This window comes from Dryas octopetala, chromosome 5, assembly GCF_963921425.1.
Source record: "Dryas octopetala chromosome 5, drDryOcto1.1, whole genome shotgun sequence".
Lineage (NCBI taxonomy): Eukaryota > Viridiplantae > Streptophyta > Magnoliopsida > Rosales > Rosaceae > Dryas > Dryas octopetala.
In genome coordinates, this window is record NC_141370.1 from 18,230,929 (window position 1) to 18,246,666 (window position 15,738).

General features: G+C 36.4%; 3 protein-coding genes across 4 annotated transcripts; all 3 read right to left on the minus strand.

The window, feature by feature from the left end:
- Positions 1-256: 256 nt before the first annotated feature.
- On the minus strand, positions 257-8,678 carry LOC147285228 (Clathrin adaptor complexes medium subunit family protein). The gene is made up of 13 exons (XM_086243443.1): positions 8,535-8,678; positions 8,030-8,124; positions 7,512-7,715; positions 6,897-7,013; positions 6,649-6,777; positions 5,092-5,218; positions 4,530-4,633; positions 4,316-4,420; positions 3,871-3,965; positions 1,681-1,768; positions 1,497-1,557; positions 1,257-1,330; positions 257-643 (listed from the first exon to the last, which is right to left on the minus strand). Exons 1-13 carry the CDS (start codon positions 8,590-8,592, stop codon positions 545-547), a joined length of 1,356 nt encoding a protein of 451 aa, XP_086099569.1. The 5' UTR covers positions 8,593-8,678; the 3' UTR covers positions 257-544.
- A 1,529-nt stretch (positions 8,679-10,207) lies between these two features.
- Positions 10,208-13,375, minus strand: LOC147285229 (beta carbonic anhydrase 5, chloroplastic-like). 2 transcript variants are annotated; one of them, XM_086243553.1, is made up of 11 exons: positions 13,357-13,375; positions 13,154-13,231; positions 12,901-13,043; positions 12,754-12,806; positions 11,872-12,033; positions 11,748-11,796; positions 11,463-11,576; positions 11,317-11,370; positions 10,949-11,031; positions 10,751-10,853; positions 10,208-10,474 (listed from the first exon to the last, which is right to left on the minus strand). In XM_086243553.1, the coding sequence occupies exons 2-11, from the start codon at positions 13,167-13,169 to the stop codon at positions 10,277-10,279; spliced, it is 975 nt and encodes a 324-aa protein (XP_086099679.1). In that variant the 5' UTR covers positions 13,170-13,231; positions 13,357-13,375; the 3' UTR covers positions 10,208-10,276. The 2 variants fall into 2 exon arrangements, with proteins under 2 accessions (XP_086099679.1, XP_086099678.1); XM_086243552.1 differs by having other exon boundaries at positions 10,269-10,474; positions 10,751-10,856.
- An 897-nt stretch (positions 13,376-14,272) lies between these two features.
- LOC147285230 (transcription factor bHLH30-like) lies at positions 14,273-15,738 on the minus strand. The gene is made up of 2 exons (XM_086245779.1): positions 14,903-15,738; positions 14,273-14,809 (listed from the first exon to the last, which is right to left on the minus strand). The coding sequence occupies exons 1-2, from the start codon at positions 15,089-15,091 to the stop codon at positions 14,273-14,275; spliced, it is 726 nt and encodes a 241-aa protein (XP_086101905.1). The 5' UTR covers positions 15,092-15,738.

Sequence of the window (15,738 nt, forward strand, 5' to 3'; positions counted from 1 at the left end):
TCACTATAAATGCAATAGTCAGAAGATTTAGGAAAGGTAAGGTAAAGCACTGCTGTTAGCTGAACTGTTTAACCACCATTACAACAAATGTCAAAAGCAAGCCTTTTCCTTTTTCTGTTTGGTGGCTAAGCAGGTTGGAGTTTGGTGCATGGACTTGCCAGATATGGCAGAGATTGAAACTATACCATCGTCTTTACTACAAAATATTCTGAACGGTTTTTTTTTTTTTCCTTAAATAACATACTTCAACCCAACAAAAAAAACCATCCACTGCAATTTGGGTGCATTTTATGTAGTTAACAAACCGCCACTACACAAGGAGCAATCCATAATTCAATACTACAAAATAAAAGAATTCAACGGTATAATCTAATGTAGTAAAGCAATGACATCACTGAAAAGAATAGACAAATATCCATATCGAAGCCCACCAGAAAAGAATAGAGCGCAACGGTTTCATTAGATATCTTACAACTAGAATCCCTCTTTTTTTCCCATCCATTCCTTCACCACAAAATAGCAGAACATATGAAGCTTTATTGCATCATAAACGAGCAACGTATGAATTGGCGAGGGTAACATATCTTACCCACCGATATGGATTATAAGTTACAGATTTCTTTGCTATCTGCAAGTACTTTACCTGCACCAAAATAAAATTGAACTCAGCAATTCATAAGCAAGAGAGGGAGATAAACAACACAGTCAGCTTTCCAACTCAGCAATTCCATGAAAAGTTTGTCTTGTTAGTCCCAACAATAAACATGATGCAGGATTCTGAACGCCCCTTGCCTAACCAAACACAAGCAAGCATTTATGAAGTAACCTATTCCTTACCCTGTCCAGACCTCCCCAAAAAATAAATAAATAAAAAGAGAACTAAGCGTATAGTGTCTAAAGGGCTGGGGCCAGTAATGCTAAAAGGCTGTGACAGCTCTGCATATCCAGCATTATTACTGGCCTGTTCCATTACACAATGGATATCTCTCATCACCAGAAATGACATCGAATACTAAGGACAAGGGGTGTTTGGAAACTAATATTGTGATGGGCTAGCAGCAGCCAGACTCAACTCATAGAACACAAGCCAGCAAACAGGACACACATAGCAACAGCATAACAGGAAAGGATTCAAAAGGAACCGTCATCATCGTATACACAAGAACAAGTGCAGAGAAGAGTGATTTTAACCATATAAACTACATCCATTGCAAGGTTTTATAGAGGTTTGTACCAAACTTTTGGCAATGGCTTACCTGAAGTTTTGAAGCATTATACATGGGTATTGTAAATGTCATGCTAACTGGACCAGCCTCTTTTGTGATATTTCCTGCATTGAGCATTACATGAAGATAATGAGATGTTTATACAAAAATTTTAAAAAAGAAAAAGAAAAAAGAAAGAGAAAAATAATGAGATGTACATAACAAATTGATCTGAATGAAAGCCATCAAGGGAGATACTAAACCCAGAGTAAATCAATGATAGAATCATACCATGTGATTCCTGCGAAAACGTCAGCCTGGCACGCAGTGTATGTTCAGATCCACCAACAATCTGTTGCGCATTGCACTTATCAGTTTGGTAGACACATTAAAGGGTCAAAGTTTGCCCCTGCTTAAATGGCTACTTAATTACTCATTAATGAAAACACTAATATAATTGATCAGAAATTATTACCTTCTTTAAACCCCATTCAAGTCTCTTATTTGCTTCCTTGAAATCTGTTGTTTGTCCAACTGCTCCTGGTTCCAACTCAAAACTGGCTCTGAAATAACAACAATAATCATTTAATCAGTGGATAAAAATTGACACTCTAATGCAATTTGTAGCAAGGTATGCCTGTTTGACTCTTAATGCTGGTATACTGTGAAAATAAAACCCTACTCTTACCTTTTTCATATAATGGAGACAAAGCGAGGTTCAACATGGATTTTTTTTCAAGTTTAGTCATGAGAGAGTATTCACAGTTCAAGATTGGGCAGTTTGATGGAAACAAAGGTTTCTCTACAGCAGAAAAAGGGTAAAGGACATCCTAGCTCAACAAAGCTTAGCAAAAATGCTAGAAGGATGCTAAATGATTGGAAAGATAAAGAATCTAGGTTTGTTAGCACACTTTGACTTTGTATTGCCGATAACCTTATCAATAATGTTATGAATGAAGATTCCATACCAAGGTTAAAATTAGAAAATTTGTCTGCTAAGAATTTGACTGCGAGTTAAATATGAAACAAAAGCGGAACAGGCTCAAGATGGAAGCATGTATAAATCTCATGCAACACATGAATAAGTTAAACAGTATTCTATATCAACTAGCAAAAATTGATTAAGAAAAAAAAAATCCCTTTTACTATCTTGCTTCCTGATATGTATGAGAACATTGGTAATACCATATTATATGGTAAAGATACAAAGAACATGGAGCAGGTTGAGTAAATTCTATTGTCTAATGATAAGGGGAAGATACCAAACCAGGAAGATAGCCAGGACTAAGTTTTGGTTGATCATGGACAAAGTCAAAAAGGCAAACTATCTGAGGATGTAGTAGGAACAAAAGAGAAGCCAATGAAAAGGGCAAGCAACTGCTACAATTGTAGGGATTGGAGCCACATAAAGCAAAATTGTCCAGTGTAGAACAAGGATGGTGATGGTAAGAATAGCCAATTTACAATGGTAGTAGTGAATTATGAAGATTTTGGAGATGTTCTCCCAATCTCCACAAGTGAAACTTATTCTCAAAGTGAATATAAATTAGATTCAAGTTCAAGATTTCATGTTTGCTGCATGAAAAAATATTTTGATATGTTTCAAAGAATAAAAAAAAAGACAGGTCATTAGCCCTGCATAACGGGTCCAAGTGTGTTATGGGTATGGGAATGGTGAAAATTAGTATATTTAATGAGTGCTACATGCTTTAGGTGGTGTGGCATATGTCGTAAAGTTGTGAAAGAAATTAATACCCTTAAGCCAATGAGACTCCAAGGGTTGTAGGTAAGGGGTTATGAAAATCACACATGACAATATGATCCTAAGTGTTGTGGTTTGTATCATTTTGTAGGAGGTGCCATGACTAGATATACTCAAAAGTCAAACCTCAATGGTTTTGTAAAACAATGTGCATGGAAGAACAAGTACCTGAGACAAGCCTTGTTTGCGGATATAGAAAAGACTCAAGTGGCATGTTTATAAGTTTCGAAAGTTGAGACGATGGTGATAAAAGAAAATCTTGTTGAAGAAGGGGTCAAATCAAGGTCCCTCTTTAGAGCCAACTTCTGAAAGTGACTCAATGCAACTACATATAAGCATTGTCCATTATGAATCAAAGAATCACAGGAGTTAGGACTGCATTTGATGTAGATTATGTGAAGATGGTACAAGAATAAGCCCAATCGAGCATTTTGTGAACCCTTCCACCAACGTTGGGAGGGGTTCACAAAATGCTTCATAGTAAAATTGGGTACTCTCCTAAGAAGTAGATAAGATGTATGTGTCCTTGTGATTGTCATCTCGGTTTTCCTTTATTTTTCTCGTTTCTATCATTATTTCTCGTGATTGAAGGGATTTATATCCAACAACTACAAGTAAAAGTAAACTCCCAACCAATTCAACAAAGTTTTTTTTTTTTTTTTTAATTATTCATATCAACATTGGCAAATTTTTCCTGAACAGATTACAAACCCAAGAACAATGGCTAATAAACTTTCTCAAACTAAAATTTCAACAAAACAAACTACCTAGAAATAATGAAATTTAGTATCTAGTCAATAGATCAAGAGCCATGCAAAACACTTGTCTTTTCACCATATCAAATGTAAAGGGATCTTATGAAATAATACCCAATATTTTTTCAATAAATAATAAATAAATTACCTCATAGTATATTTAGGTAGTGGCATTTGTACAGCAACTGTGTTTGCAGTAATGTTTGATGGGAACTCAGCATATAATTTCAGAATCACTTCAGCCTACAATGGCAATTCCAAACTATAATTTTCAGCAGAACAAAATCTCTAAATTATGAAAATAAGTAATATTTTGACCATACTGCATTCAAACTTAATAACATTTAATGACTCTTTTTATGAGAACATTTAATGACTCTCATTCATACCGTAATTTATAACATTCACCAACTCTTTATATCATAATGTATGAGTCAAAATACAGATTCCACAAAGGTCACCATAGTGGCATAGTGTAAGGCCAAGGCACTCAATTTCTTGAACAAAATCTAGTTCTTTATCATCTGGAATATGTTTTTATTTCTTAAGTTCACAATCTTAAACCATTAACTAAATTATAAAACAATATTCACCTTAAGCGCTCCTGCTTCTTCAATTAAAGCATTAATACGAAAGGGAGGCTTGAACTCCTGAGTCATTCGGTAGTTCATGACAGGAAATTCACCATCTGGGGGTACCTACAATTGGTAGCATGAAGCAACCATTTAATCATTTTTAAACAACAAATATCAAATTAATTGAGTTTCTTTTTTCCGTACAAGAATAATCTGGCTCATTTTCACTTACCAGGCTCAGAGTTTTGTCTACTTCAAAATTATCAAGACGTACAGATTCATGAAAATTACAATCATCAAGTATCACTGCTCCTGAGCCAAACGAACTCCTATAGTCTGTCACAGAAATCAACATTTCAGATTGTGATAGGACCGCATTGAAGTTTGACAAGAATCTCAAGAAGCATTTAGTAAATAAGAAAAGCTAAGCCAATGCATTATAGTTGATTGTAGCCAATAATATCATATAGTTCAAAACATAAGAGAGAGAGAGAGAGAGAGAGATTTTTTCTTGGGAGAAGTAAAAACTTGAACTATTTCAGGACCTACAAAATTACCTCCGTTAAGGGCATAGAATATCAAGCCTTTTTTAGATTATCAATCTAAGAACTACATATTTTGAAAGGGCATTATTGTTCTCAAAACCCCAAACTTAAAATCAGATCATACAGTCATACTTGACCATAATGCACAAACAACTTCATGGCACCATAAGCACAAAAATATTAATTTCCAAAATATAGTAGTAAACTTGTAAGGCATAATGGCAGTGTGGTGACATGTCAGAGAAGTACCATAGCCCGATCTTCCACCTCTTCCTATGTTCAGGTCCTCATTAAGAGCTAATCGGATTTCTGGATTACCAGTGAGATAACTCTTCATTTGAATGGTGCCATCAATCTCAGAAGTCAGTATGTACCCCTGTATAACATCACTAAATTAACTAATAATAATATAACAATGATGTAGAGCTTATTGGCAATATAGTACTGACGCCATACTGAATAAATATAGATAAGTTTGGGAATTAGTCAAGAATGAAGTCCAAAGAATATGCATTAAAATTTGTGTACCACAGGCATATTTAGAAGATTGATGCAGTGCCACTTGATCAGTTAGCAAATAATTATCCTTTATAGAAGTTTAAGGCTAAAGCTACTAGTGCTAAAACCTCAAAGAAGAATTTTTGGTCTAGACATGAGTGCCCCAGATGATTTACTTGGATAATAGTGTTTATTTAAATGTTCAGCTCTTCAAACTGTGCGCCATGGATCTTAAATTGTTTGTACTTCCGACTTAGTCCTATTAGGGAAAGGTAAACTTCAGTATAAGCATATATGCATACTTATAAATGCTAATGGATTACAATAAGACTATTTAATTTTGTTTAAAGCAGAATTTCCGAGTGCAATTCCTTCTCTCTAGTTTTTTTTTTTTTTTATCTGAATCTCTGCTTCATGCAATTTCTGCATCCTTGCTATAGTTTACAATTTATAACAAGTCTTGACTTCTACTTCTTTTATTCCAAAAACCCTGTTCTAAAACCCTAGTCCATTCCCCCACAAAAACGCAGCTAAACCTTCCAACGCAACCCAAAGGCTGTTAACGAGTAACCATTAACAATCCCTAAATAGCCCTAAATTTACATTCCTTTCATCTTCAGAGGGCCATAGCAATTACCTGTCCTTATTGAACCCTAAAAGCTCTAAGTTCATCCACAATGTTTTCCCTCAAATAGCCCATCAAAAAGTTCAAAATTCCTAAAATTAGCTTCTTCCAAGAGACCTGTTTTCTTCATATATCAACCACTCTATGCCTCTCCTAATCTTTCAAGTCAAAATCCTACCACATAAGCAATTGTAGTCAGATTTCAATCTGTCCTATGCCAGAGATCAAGCATGAGATTGGATGTATACATTGTGTATGGTTGATCTAAAACATAATTTATATTATCTTTTAAGAACCAAATGAGTGGAATTTCAGAATTCATAAAAAGTTCAGGAAAGAAATTACTTGAAATCAAATGCGGGGTTAAGAAATAAGCAGTCATCATGGATTGCAAGAACACCAGAATGAAGTCAAATACCAGAGAAACAATCATTTCATTCAGAAGGACCGCTGAACATGCTATATGACATTAAAAAAGACGTAAGGCGTGTAGATTTCCATATCAAACTCAAGAAGTTCATATAATGGTGCTTGGGTATGATAGACATCAAATTTTGCTTGATTAGAAACTATGAGAACTTACTATCATCTGTACTATTATAATTTATTATATTTCGATGCTTATATAACAGTCAGGAAATATTGGTTACACATAATAGTCAATTGAAGACACATATACCCACACTAGAGCTAAAAGTGACACTGATCTTCTCGATTATATCCACAAAAATCTCCTCCCTCTTCCTACCCCCAGGCTCATTTGCAACAACAGATTTTGTGACAGCTGTTCCAGGCATTCTCTTTGTCCCTTGCTGCATGCATCAATTTTGGGAATCAATATCTAATATACTACTAAGTCAACAATTAAAATAATATTCCACTTAAGCAACATTTATTTGATAATGTAATTAATCAATAGATGGCATCATACCATAAAAAGGCCAGTAGGGCCAACAGATGATAACCGTGCAGCATCAATAACAATTGGCTCATTAAATATATAAGACTTCAACAGTTCAGTTGATGTTGTTTGCACAAAACCAAAATCCTGAAAGGAAAACACCACAGTCAAGTCACCTGTAAGTCAATATATTTTGAATTGGCATGGATCAAGAACAACAGAAAGTATTTTTATCTTGAATGTAAGTATCACAATTATCAACATATTTGAGAATATAAAATTATAACACTTCTCAAAAGAAAGACTAGTACTGCATTCCGATCTAAAATAATCCGATTGATTTATATATGCTAAACTTAGGTTTGAGCAATTGTAATTAAAACTGTCCTTTAAAAACACTAGTCATTTGGATAAGCGTACGAATATATCCCCCGGCAGAGGGGAGGGGGGGGCAACCATCAGGGAAAAGAATGTTCAAGGAGAAAGGATGACATTTTAATTTTTCAATCTAATAGTAAATTTACTTTGGCATATTATGATGATTTTTTTTAATAATATTTTAACACATTATGATGAAAAAAGCAGGAATTCATATATGCTCAGTAACTACCACTAAATACGTTGAACATTATGAGAGAAGCTTACCATGACTTCATCAAGCAATTCGTACACAAGCACAAAATTCTTCCTTAAAGAATCTTCATTGAGAACCCCAACATAATCTTTGATTACACGGGCAATTCTTTGTAAAAGTTCCAAGACAAGAGATGGGGATACGTTAGCTCTTGTGGTCGCAACAAACAAGAGTCCAACAACCTTCACATGAAAGTAGTTGACACCATCCACGTTCTATCGATCAAGAAAAGAAAATGTAACCAGAAAAGGTCAGTACAAGATACCAGATAGGCATACTCAATCACATAACATAAGTCGGATTTATTGCGAACCATTACAAGAACTAATGTAACAAAGCAACAGCAAAAGAAGGAAGTATCAAATAGTGATATCATCATATCCAATGAACCACTTTCTGGGTACATTGCAGACTTGGAAACCAATGTACAGTTCCCCATATTAAAGGGAAATTAACCCATCAGCTGGAGTTTTCTAGTTGAAAAAATATAAAGACACTGCTGGACATTCCTCAGTAAGATAATACCTACAAAGACAGGGGGTGCTTCCTCTTGCCCATCTTCTTTCCAGAACTTCACCTTCCGGAAAAATATCTCCGCGGTTCCTTTTGGCACTTCCCCGCGATCTACATTAACAAAGTTATGCATCAACAAACATTTTCCATCACTAAACGCAATCAGAACAGATTTTTTCAATGCTTATTTAGACTTGTTTCTCTACATCTCACCATACCCATCTCTAAAAATCAACAATGGCATTAAATTCTTCAAAACTAGAGCTCGAAATCAGGTTTCTAAATATAAGGGTATGCAATCTTAACACCTATGGAATACCCCTAGAGTCTAGAGCTGAATAAAACAGTGTTTTAGTGTCAATTTGAAGTACCAAAGTAACAAGCGATCTAAACGATGATTGAAGTACACAAGAGCTGAGTTTCTAATCAATTCAGATCGGGAAGCTAAAATCTGAGTTATTGAAGTTAAAAAGGGATTAGAGATTGGATCCGTAGAGAGAGAGATAGAGGAAGAGACTGACAGTCGCGGAAGACGATGTTGTCGCCACGCTGCGAGAGCACGAAGAACTGCGAGATCATGGCTTCTCTGCGTGTCGGAATTGGGTGTTGCTCGACCTCGACCTCGACCTCCGTTGAAAAGCCCCGATTGCTCTTAGCTTAGTTTTAAATTTTAATGTTTTATGCATAAACGATAAAAAAGGAAAAGTGGTTTTATTTGGAGCCAAAAATCACTCACTCATAGAAAGTTACAGTCTTACAGTTTACAGTTATTCATTCTTTTATTAATTAAATTTTTAAAAGAGCAAAAAAACTTTAATTGCTATTTAAAAATTAGCATGACTAGATCTGACTACCACGACCACTAGATTTGACTTCTGGTACAGAGATGCGTCTCTTAGTGGAAAATTTTTAATATCGTATGTGATACAAATGTATTTCTAACTTTCGGATATGACAAATTCTTATTATATAAATTTTAAAATTAATTATTCTAGCATGACAAGCATTCTATTTAACCTCTATTATTCATATTGTTCAAATTTAATAATAAGGTCACTTTTATAAGTTATGATATTAAAAAATATATATATTTTTTTTTTCTCTCTCTCTCTCTTGATCCACACCGAGCTTCTTGCTCCAGCCCTCCCCCGACGAATGTAGACCACCGATGTGCTCCCTACATCGACACTGACTCAACCCACCCCTCCCTGTTGCCGGTTGGCCACCACCTGTAGCAAATCGATGCGAGAAAAGAGAGTGACACCGTCGGCTTCCTCGTCGGATTCTGGCCAACTCCGACCTCCGATCATCTTGGTTTTTAATAGGTTTGTCTCCTCTTCTTATGGGCTTCATTTCCCTTATACATTTGTTAATTTAATTTTGAGTATTTGAGAAATTGAAATTTAGGGTTTAGAAACCCATTTTGGGTTACCTTTAATTTCAGCTTCAGAGAGTGATTTTGGGTGTTTTTGAGTGAAACAAATATTGAAATTACGAACTGAAATTGTGAACTGAAATTTAAAAATGAACTTAAAATGCGATTTTTTGAGTTTGTTAACTGCATCAGACAACTAAAACTATGATTTTATAAACGTGTTCTCCATAACTGAAACTATGAGTGAAACTGAAACTGCAATGAAAAATGAAACTCTGTGTGTGTGTGGTTCAACCTAATCAAACCCCCTGCTGTGTGTGTGTGGCGTGGATAAGTTGAAAATTAAATTTGTGGTTATTGGTTGGTTGATATTACCTTAAAATTAAATTTGTGACCTTAAGTGCTTTTAATTGGGTTGTGAGTATCTTAAAGTTAATGGAATGTGAACTGTAAATAAATTATTTGGTTTTGGTGATTTTGGTTAGATTAAAATTTTGTCAGCACCTTATAATTAACGCACTCTAAATTTGAAGTCATTGGATCTAGATGTATAGTGTGCGGGGTGTCCGCATTATGGCCGAACTCCTCTATGGATGACCCCAATATTTAATCGACCAAACCGACCAAATCAAAATCATCCTACGTAATTTGATTCAATTTAACCTCCAACAACTCCTGAAATGTGGAGGCGGCTTAAGAACGTGTCCCGTCATTTTGAGTTTCATTAACCCCCACAGAAAGAGGATGCAGTCAATCTGTCCTGCAGTCAAACTTGCTGTACATAGAAGCAGGAGAAAGTGATTTCAGGAGCCTAGTTAGTTTTGTTGCACATAATAATTAAAAAGAACAGAAACAACATTTGTAACAGAGGAACAACAAGCAAGAAATTCAGCACCAAAGTTCTCTATCTTTGACCAAGCATTTGCCTCTTACAGTGCTGCTACCATTTACATCAAGGGTCCATTTATCAAATGTACAATTCAAGAAATCATAATATCCCCCATGAACATAGACCAACTCTTTCTTTGCTTTGTCTTCTATCCAAGGGTATGTCAGCAAATTCAATAATGAACGATTGATTGATTCCTGTAGTACAATCTCAAATTAGTAGCCAAAGGATAACCACATTTAGGCTTGGTCTATGTTCTGTTTTATCATTCTTCCAATAACCAAATCAGAAGCTTGATACCAAAATCATTAGTACTTATTAAGCATTCACTTCCTTTGTGTTTTCTCATTCTACCAAATATTTTCCCTCTATCTCTTTAACTTAAATAAGGTTGAAAACCCAAAACAAATGTTACTAAACAGGCTCTGAGTTATCAAAAACAACTTCAGAAGAGTATAAGTGGAAAGGAGTACCTTCTCGCAGTGTCTGCATTGTTGATCAAAGCTAAGGTGCGGTGCAGTAGCTATTGTTCTTAATTTGGCAACTTTTGCATTGATAACCCAACTCTGAGTAAAGCTACTGAAAGAAAAATGAGAAAGAAAGTAACATTTAAAGAAAACTGATGACCTGAAACTAACATGTAACGAGAAAGAAAGGAATTGTTACCATACCTTGAATCACCATCATCTTGCATTCTCATGAGGGTCTGAATTCCTGCACAGCTACTGTGGCCAATGACAAATATATTGTCAACCTAAAGTCAGCCATAAACAATTAGATTCTTAAGGACAAGATGTGGTTTCTTTACTGAAAAATGTTGTACAAACAAAAAACTCAATTTCCTACAAGTAAATTTTAACACTCATTTCACTCCCTAACCCCAAATTTGCATATGGATAGCTTCAATGCGTTGGTCAGGACAGGAAAACACAATTTATTGCCTTGATGAATCAGCAATCTTGCCTTTAGAAGACATTTGGAATACTAAAAAAATACAGAATTAAGTTATACACATACATGGAGGGAGAGAATGACCTACTTCAAGAGTATTTACAGCAAACTCAAGGGCAGCATTAGTTTCTGATGCTCCATTCTGCAAAAGACAAAGGTTGGTCCCAACGATTTGATAGTTAGTGGATGTGTTAGATTTGAGGTAATAAGAATAGAATACAGAAGAGCCAGTACCTCAAATGGGGGAACAAGGTTTGCAACATTTCTGATCATGAAAGCTTCTCCAGGTTGAAAGCCTAGGATGTTAGAGGGACATACCCTAGAGTCTGCACAAGCAATCACCATGAACTGTTTTGAACTTGTAAGTTTTTTATATATGGAACTGTCCAATTTCATGTATAACAGAATGAAGCTGAACAGAAAAGCAGGTGTTTAAACAAGCTACAAAAACAGAAGCCTAGCTAGATAAGGCTTTTAAGAGTATAAAGAATAAAATAAGAATCAAGTTTATATAATTACCTTTGGGGCTTGTACTTGAGCTAGAGTTTGGAAATGCTCTGACTCTTTCCTGTTCAAAAGGATAATTACCTCTCACAGACCAATATGTAATCAAGTTCTGTAAGACTCTTTAACTGCTACTTACAAAAATTTGTGCTTCTTAAAACTCAGAAACCTCTCTTTCATCTCACTGAACAAATCGAGCCCATTATTAGCCTCTGACAGGTTTTCCACTTCGAATTTTGTAGGTTCTTGGCCAAGTTCCAGGGAATCACTTGAAGCGTCCAACCTTAAAACTGGGTGTCTTCTACAAATGGAAAAACCAGGAGATTATAGCAGTTATGGTGGAAGCTCTTGGTAGTTACTATTTTAGATCTATCATATAAAATTACAGCATAAGATTTAAATTCAAGAAAAGATTGGACACTCTGCCATCTAATTGCATCAAATCCAAAATGACACAAGTGCAGCTCTTCCAAAGCAATCAAACCTACAGACTTGTAAGGCAGTGCTGTAGATATCTAGAAGTAACAGAATTGCTCATGGACAGGTGTCAAATACTCAATATAGAATCATCATTTATCAGCAAGGGATTCCTTATTCATGAATTACCTCTTTCTAAGACAGACTACTACAATCATAAGAAATGATTATCAAGATATTGTAAGAACAAATCATTTCAAAGGAAATTGTGTCTGCAATAAGAATTGTGCTAAAATGTAATCTGATCATTTTAATTGCAGATCAAGGGGATCAAAGCCAATCTGATTGTTTATGAAATCCACCTTAATGCATGATAACAATTTCAATTAATCTTTGAAAGATAAAAGATGGTTAAAACTAGGAACTTCAACATGGAACTAAAATAATAGAGATTAAGTGGGTAAAAAATTAAAGTGAGACCACAAGCATAATAAGCTGACAGTTTCTTTAACCAAAATGATTAATTTTCTATTAATTGGGAATTCAGAAGTGTGATACTGCTCTATAATTATCATCAAAGAATAATGATAGAAACTGTACTTACTTGACTGAAGGCAGTAATCCCAAATGGGTTCTTTCAACTTGTGCAGAATTTGTCTAGGGTTCATATATTGAAGCAACAAAATCAGTGGGGAATTTCTATAATAAACTTTAGGTGAGAAAATGAATACTGAGAGCTTGAAAGAACTACCTGGTTTGAACCAGAGGGTTTTCTGTAAAGACCCAGATGGAAATTACTTAAACCAGAAAAGGGTGAGCAGCCAAAGGAGTCCTTACAGAGTGAGGAAGGTCTTAGAGCTGCCATTGTTGGAATAATCCAGCGAGCTTTTGAGCCTGTAATGGAGAAGAATTAACAAATCAAAGATTAATTGGAAGAAGATCATGATCATGATCATATCTAGTTCTGAAATATACAGGTAAGTTGGTTGTGATGATAGACTTACGGATTGGCCAGACCATCTCTCTGTTCCCCGCCTTCACATTTGGTTTGGTACGTCCGATAGATAGATGAGCTTTTAGTGCTAAGCTTGAAGAGTTGAAGACACAATTAAAAGTTGTGTATTTGAAATAGTACAATGAAAACGTGAATACAAATTATACAAATATACAATACAGAAAAAAGGCATTCATCTTATCCAATTCCAACCAATTCCAACCAGTCTAGCTGTAGTCATCCCAGACTTGCAGCATGTTATTGGTGGGGCCCACTTGGACCTACAAGATCATGAAAATTACGAACGATTTTTCCTTGAGAATTGAGATACCTTTTCTCACTTTTTAAGTTATGGAGATATGGATAGTAATGCCAGACATCCTTTCATGGTCCTCCATGTCTTATGGAGTATCCTTTTATAAAGTGTGACCACCCATTATAGATGAGACCTATATCTTATTATCTTATAGTAATAGTCATACGCCTTTTTTGCCAATTCAAGTTCTAAGTCTAATTTCCCGGCAAAAAAAAAAAGGTTTCAAGTCTAATTTGTCTTGCAAAAAAGAACACAAGCTTGTGCAAAATAACATCAATTCGGTGTCAAGATTAAGCATTTTGGGTTCAAAATTTACTATTTAAGGTTTATAAGGAGATTCAATGAGGGTGTTCATTTTAAGATGGATTTTCTTTAGAACCACTTGGTGCTAAAAGATAACCTAAAATGAATTCTCTTACAATTATTGAATTGTAAGACATAAGTCAAATGTCCTCATTTAACGTCCGTACTTGAAACTTCCTATTACATAATATATTAGATAAATAATTAAAAACCACTTGTCAAATGTCCTCATCTGATTTGTAAGCACTTGAAATTGAAACTCTCCAGTATTTCCACTAAAAACCACGTTGTAATAGCTCAGATACACCCATTTTGTTTTGGCAAAAACACTCATTTTAGTCCATATAATTCAGGTTCCTAAATCCTATACACAAATCTATGATTCCAACCAAAATGTGCTTACACTTCCCTTTTCTACTTGCTTAATCTTCAAAATTCTAACAATTTTTTCATGCAAAAAAAAAAATTCAAAAACTTTCTAGATCTAAGTTTCTAACTTCTAAGCACTGCTCATGCATTCTTTAATAGAAACCCGTCATCGTCATCCTCCTCCTCAAAAACCGACCCATAAACCCGAGCCCGCTTACTTCCCGACACCAACTGGCCCAGCCCAGAACCCGAGGCCGCCCGATTATCCACCACGGCCCTCAAAGCCCGCTTCAAGGCAATAATCTCCTCCTTCCCACCACCTCCACCAGCCCATTGCAACACAACCACATTCTTGGTCCGCCCACCCACAGTCATCATCTCGGCCCGAACCGTTCTGGCCCGCACCGACCGGATCGCCTGGATCAAGTCTCGGTTCAAACCCGGTCTATCCTCGCAGCACACCGTCGCCTTCAACAGCTTCGCTTCGCCGTCGCCGCAGTAACTCAGAGTCGCCTCGTCCGACTCGCCCGGAAACGGCCACGGCTCGGGCTCGGGCTCCGATCCCCTGCTTCCGCCGCAACATGAGCCCCCCTCCTGTCGCGCCGCCAAGTCAGCAGCCTGCCTCCTCAGCTCCTTCACGTGTTGCACCACCTCCGCTAACAACGACGCCTTGTCTGTCTACACCAAAAAAAATCAAAATTACCATAACGCCCTCGCATTTGAGTCGAATTAACGAGAAGCACGATCGTACATTAATTCATTAATACGTACTTTGGTGGTGTTGGGGAGGAGAGTACGGAGGGTGGAGAGGTGGGCGTTGATTCGCTGCCTGCGTCTTCTCTCAGCTTCCTTGTGGCTATCTGCTGATCTGGCGGTGGAGCTCATGATGGAATCCGCACCGTCCATCGGGTTGACCACCGAGTAGTTCTCCAACTCATAGGGGTTCCGGAAAGGAAGCATTTTTTAAAATGAATTTGTGAAAGTGTTTGAGATTGGTTTTACATAGGGAGGAGTGATGAGTGGGGTGTACTTACTACATAGTGGAGTGTACTTAGCAGCAGACGGGTGGTTTGAACTTTGAACCTTGAACTTTTTGTTTTTTTTTTTTGGCCAGGAAAACCTTGAACTTTGAACAAGAGAGAAAGAGTGGAGTCAGAGTGAGGGTTTCTGTTTATTTACCGCAGCAGTGAAAGGGTGAAAAGATAAAAAAGTGAAACGGTAATCGAGGCAGGGACTGGAAGAGTCGTTGATAGGGGAATGACTGAGAGGAACAGTGGGAAGGGATTAGCTTGGAAGGGGACCAAAGGAATATTTGTTAAGGATTTGTGTGTCTTATTAGGGGTGGGATTTTTGCCCGACAAAATTGAGATACCGACCAACCGATCGACACCGAATCTGTGATTTTTTGGTATTGGTAGGCTTACCAAACTGCACCGTTATATTTAGAATCGGACACATCATAAGATATCACATACCGGTCGGAATGCCAAAACCGAAATCTACACCAACATCACCTCTCTCTCCCACCGACTTCCATGAGACCATTAACTTAGGCTGGTTTTGCAAGTTACCCAGCCAACACTTCTCTCTCAGTCTCTCCTTAATTC

What these genes read in the sequence shown, in the direction of transcription:
- LOC147285230 (XM_086245779.1), bottom strand. Translation starts at nt 15,091, where the DNA reads ATGCTTCCTTTCCGGAACCCCTATGAGTTGGAGAACTACTCGGTGGTC. An exon ending in TCCTCCCCAACACCACCAAA is followed by an intron (nt 14,810 to 14,902) that starts GTACGTATTAAT and finishes TTTTTGGTGTAG; the next exon opens with ACAGACAAGGCGTCGTTGTT.
- LOC147285228 (XM_086243443.1), bottom strand. Translation starts at nt 8,592, where the DNA reads ATGATCTCGCAGTTCTTCGTGCTCTCGCAGCGTGGCGACAACATCGTC. An exon ending in GCCCTACTGGCCTTTTTATG is followed by an intron (nt 6,778 to 6,896) that starts GTATGATGCCAT and finishes TGATGCATGCAG; the next exon opens with CAAGGGACAAAGAGAATGCC. An exon ending in ATAATGCTTCAAAACTTCAG is followed by an intron (nt 644 to 1,256) that starts GTAAGCCATTGC and finishes ATTTTGGTGCAG; the next exon opens with GTAAAGTACTTGCAGATAGC.
- LOC147285229 (XM_086243552.1), bottom strand. An exon ending in TTGCTGTAAATACTCTTGAA is followed by an intron (nt 11,032 to 11,316) that starts GTAGGTCATTCT and finishes GGCTGACTTTAG; the next exon opens with GTTGACAATATATTTGTCAT. An exon ending in CAAGATGATGGTGATTCAAG is followed by an intron (nt 10,857 to 10,948) that starts GTATGGTAACAA and finishes TTTTTCTTTCAG; the next exon opens with TAGCTTTACTCAGAGTTGGG.